The sequence below is a fragment of the Lactuca virosa genome, chromosome 1, assembly GCF_052849685.1.
Source record: "Lactuca virosa cultivar CGN04683 chromosome 1, Lactuca_virosa_CGN04683_v6, whole genome shotgun sequence".
NCBI classification, from domain to species: domain Eukaryota; kingdom Viridiplantae; phylum Streptophyta; class Magnoliopsida; order Asterales; family Asteraceae; genus Lactuca; species Lactuca virosa.
In genome coordinates this window covers 160,714,862-160,717,140 of record NC_136426.1, presented here as the reverse complement: position 1 = coordinate 160,717,140, position 2,279 = coordinate 160,714,862, and the positions used below count along the sequence as shown (strand labels likewise).

General features: G+C 30.4%; 1 protein-coding gene across 1 annotated transcript; it reads right to left on the bottom strand.

Annotated features, from left to right (window-relative positions):
- Nucleotides 1-691: 691 nt before the first annotated feature.
- Nucleotides 692-1,878, bottom strand: LOC145107253 (Cox19 family protein (CHCH motif)). The gene is made up of 3 exons (XM_079044100.1): nt 1,743-1,878; nt 1,146-1,222; nt 692-1,032 (listed from the first exon to the last, which is right to left on the bottom strand). The coding sequence occupies exons 1-3, from the start codon at nt 1,837-1,839 to the stop codon at nt 985-987; spliced, it is 222 nt and encodes a 73-aa protein (XP_078900226.1). The 5' UTR covers nt 1,840-1,878; the 3' UTR covers nt 692-984.
- Between the last annotated feature and the right edge of the window lie 401 nt (nt 1,879-2,279).

Genomic DNA, 2,279 nt, shown 5'->3' with positions numbered 1-2,279 from the left:
CATTTGAAAAGCATGTTGTTATTTAATATTGTCCAAATATTTTCATTCCAAAAGTATGTTGCTATTTCTCACATCCACACATATGTACACATACATTATAGTTGCATACACACACAACATACATTAAAACACATCACCAGCAATAAAGTAGACATGCACAACCACACACACACATACATATCACACAACTTAAATGTAAGTACTTAAACCGGAAACAAATTAACAATGAAACAAATTGAAGAGCTTACTTACAAGTATGGATTCATCTTAACTTGAAATTTTTACTTATTAATTATCAATGGAAACACCTAAACTTGGAAGGGTAGCTTTGCTTGTAATATATTTGTCGTTTTAAAGGATGGAAAAAAGCAACAAGTATCCTCTATATATATATATATATATATATATATATATATATATATATATATATATATATATATATATATATATATGATGAACATGTTCTTTTTTTTTTTTTTGAGGTTCAACATAGTTAACATTGTTTGAAAATTAAAAAGAAATTACAAGTGACACATATTAAGAAGATATCTGCTCTACATACGATGTCATTGTATTTTCAACATGTACCAATATATGTATTTTGATATGTATCTTCATTTTAGTAAATCACATGGACTCCCTTCCAACCTTTTATTTCTAGACCAAAAATTTACAAAACAAAACACTCAAATAATCAATCACATAAATATGCTTATACACATAAAACATATATTCACTGTGTTGGTGATTTTCACCAAAATCCATACATTATACTTAACATGAAAGGTGTAACAATTATTATACATATAAATAGAAAATATAACAACTCTTATAATCATCTTTTCACAAACAAAAAACTAGTATTATTAACATAAGTACATAACCAAGTTTAATATGAAAAATATTAATAAAGTAATACATAATCATTTGTTCAAATGCTCACAACTTGAAAGGGGTGAAATGTTAGGAGTCATTAATGAAGTTTCATGAGAAAAGTGATCGACTTCGATTGCGCTCCAAACGAGCCTCCCTCTACAACACCAAAAAATAAAAATAATAAATAATAAATAATAAATAATCGACTATTTTTTGAAAATCCATAGTCTTTAGAGCCAGAAAAAGATAATGGAACATGTAAAACTAACCTCCTTCTTCTTGCATTCCTTGTAGACATCAAAATGTTCTTGACATTTGCTTTTGTCTGAGCTAAATTCTTCCAAACCTGAGAATTCAGGACTTATTACTAATGATCATCAAAAATATGTGCAGAAAAGGGATGGATTCCAACATATAGATAAACAAGCATGAAGATAGTTAAAATAGAACACAATTGAATCCTAAATAACACCAGATAGTTTCAAATTTATGCCACTAACAATCATCAAAGAAAGATATAGACCATTTTTATTAAAAATTACACCCAAAAATATAAACAATAGCACCAATTGTTAGAGCAAGACAGTAGATTTCCTAAACCAGATAAAATACCGATGCTAAAAAGGGATTTTTCTTCTTTATGTAGTCGGTATTTGGGATCAAGGAAATTTTTTGGATAAAACAAGCATGATTTCTAACATACACCAATTAAGCATTCACGCAATAAGAGAAGCCCTAAAAATAGATGAACAGCAGAGCTCCTAAAACTGAATGAACCCTAAAACTACAGTGGTTCGTTTTATGGAGTAACCGATACAAATTTACAGAAATGAAAGGGTGTTAACGTATAGAAAGAGTATGGTTACATTTGAGAGAAGCAGTGTACTGAGAATAGCATTGAGAATCGGAGATTCGAGCTGCGTTCGGATATGGCGGCAATTGATCTTTAGAAGAAGAACCCATTCGCTATCTCTCTAGATCGCAATCTTTAGAAGAGCTTGTCAAAATGTTTGACCTTTTGTATTTTGAGTTTTGATAAAGCCTAGCTTGATTCTTTTGGGCCTCTTATTTTCACAAAGCCCGAGTTTTCAGGGCTTAGCCCAAATTTTAAATGGCTAACGATCTACATTGGTGGTTTGGTAGTCTTCGGTTCAGTCTAGAACAAAATGGTTCCATCTTTTGAGTCAAAATTTAGAATGGAATAGTCTTTTTTTTTTTTTTTTTTTTTTTTTTAAATCGGTCAGTTTTTTATTTGGACTAGTCTTGGGCCGGTCTTTTTTCTGTTCGGATGTTTTCGAATTGATCTTTGTTGCTACGGTCGCGGTCTTTTTCGGTTCGGTCTTACGGTCTTTTCATGTTTCTTTTCAAGGAACAAGCATTGAAGACATCATCAACAAAATGAA

Coding starts and splice junctions, on each gene's coding strand:
- LOC145107253 (XM_079044100.1), bottom strand. CDS start 1,839: ATGGGTTCTTCTTCTAAAGATCAATTGCCGCCATATCCGAACGCAGCT. Junction 1,223..1,742: donor GTACACTGCTTCTCTCAAAT/GTAACCATACTC, acceptor CTGAATTCTCAG/GTTTGGAAGAATTTAGCTCA. Junction 1,033..1,145: donor AGGAATGCAAGAAGAAGGAG/GTTAGTTTTACA, acceptor TTGGTGTTGTAG/AGGGAGGCTCGTTTGGAGCG.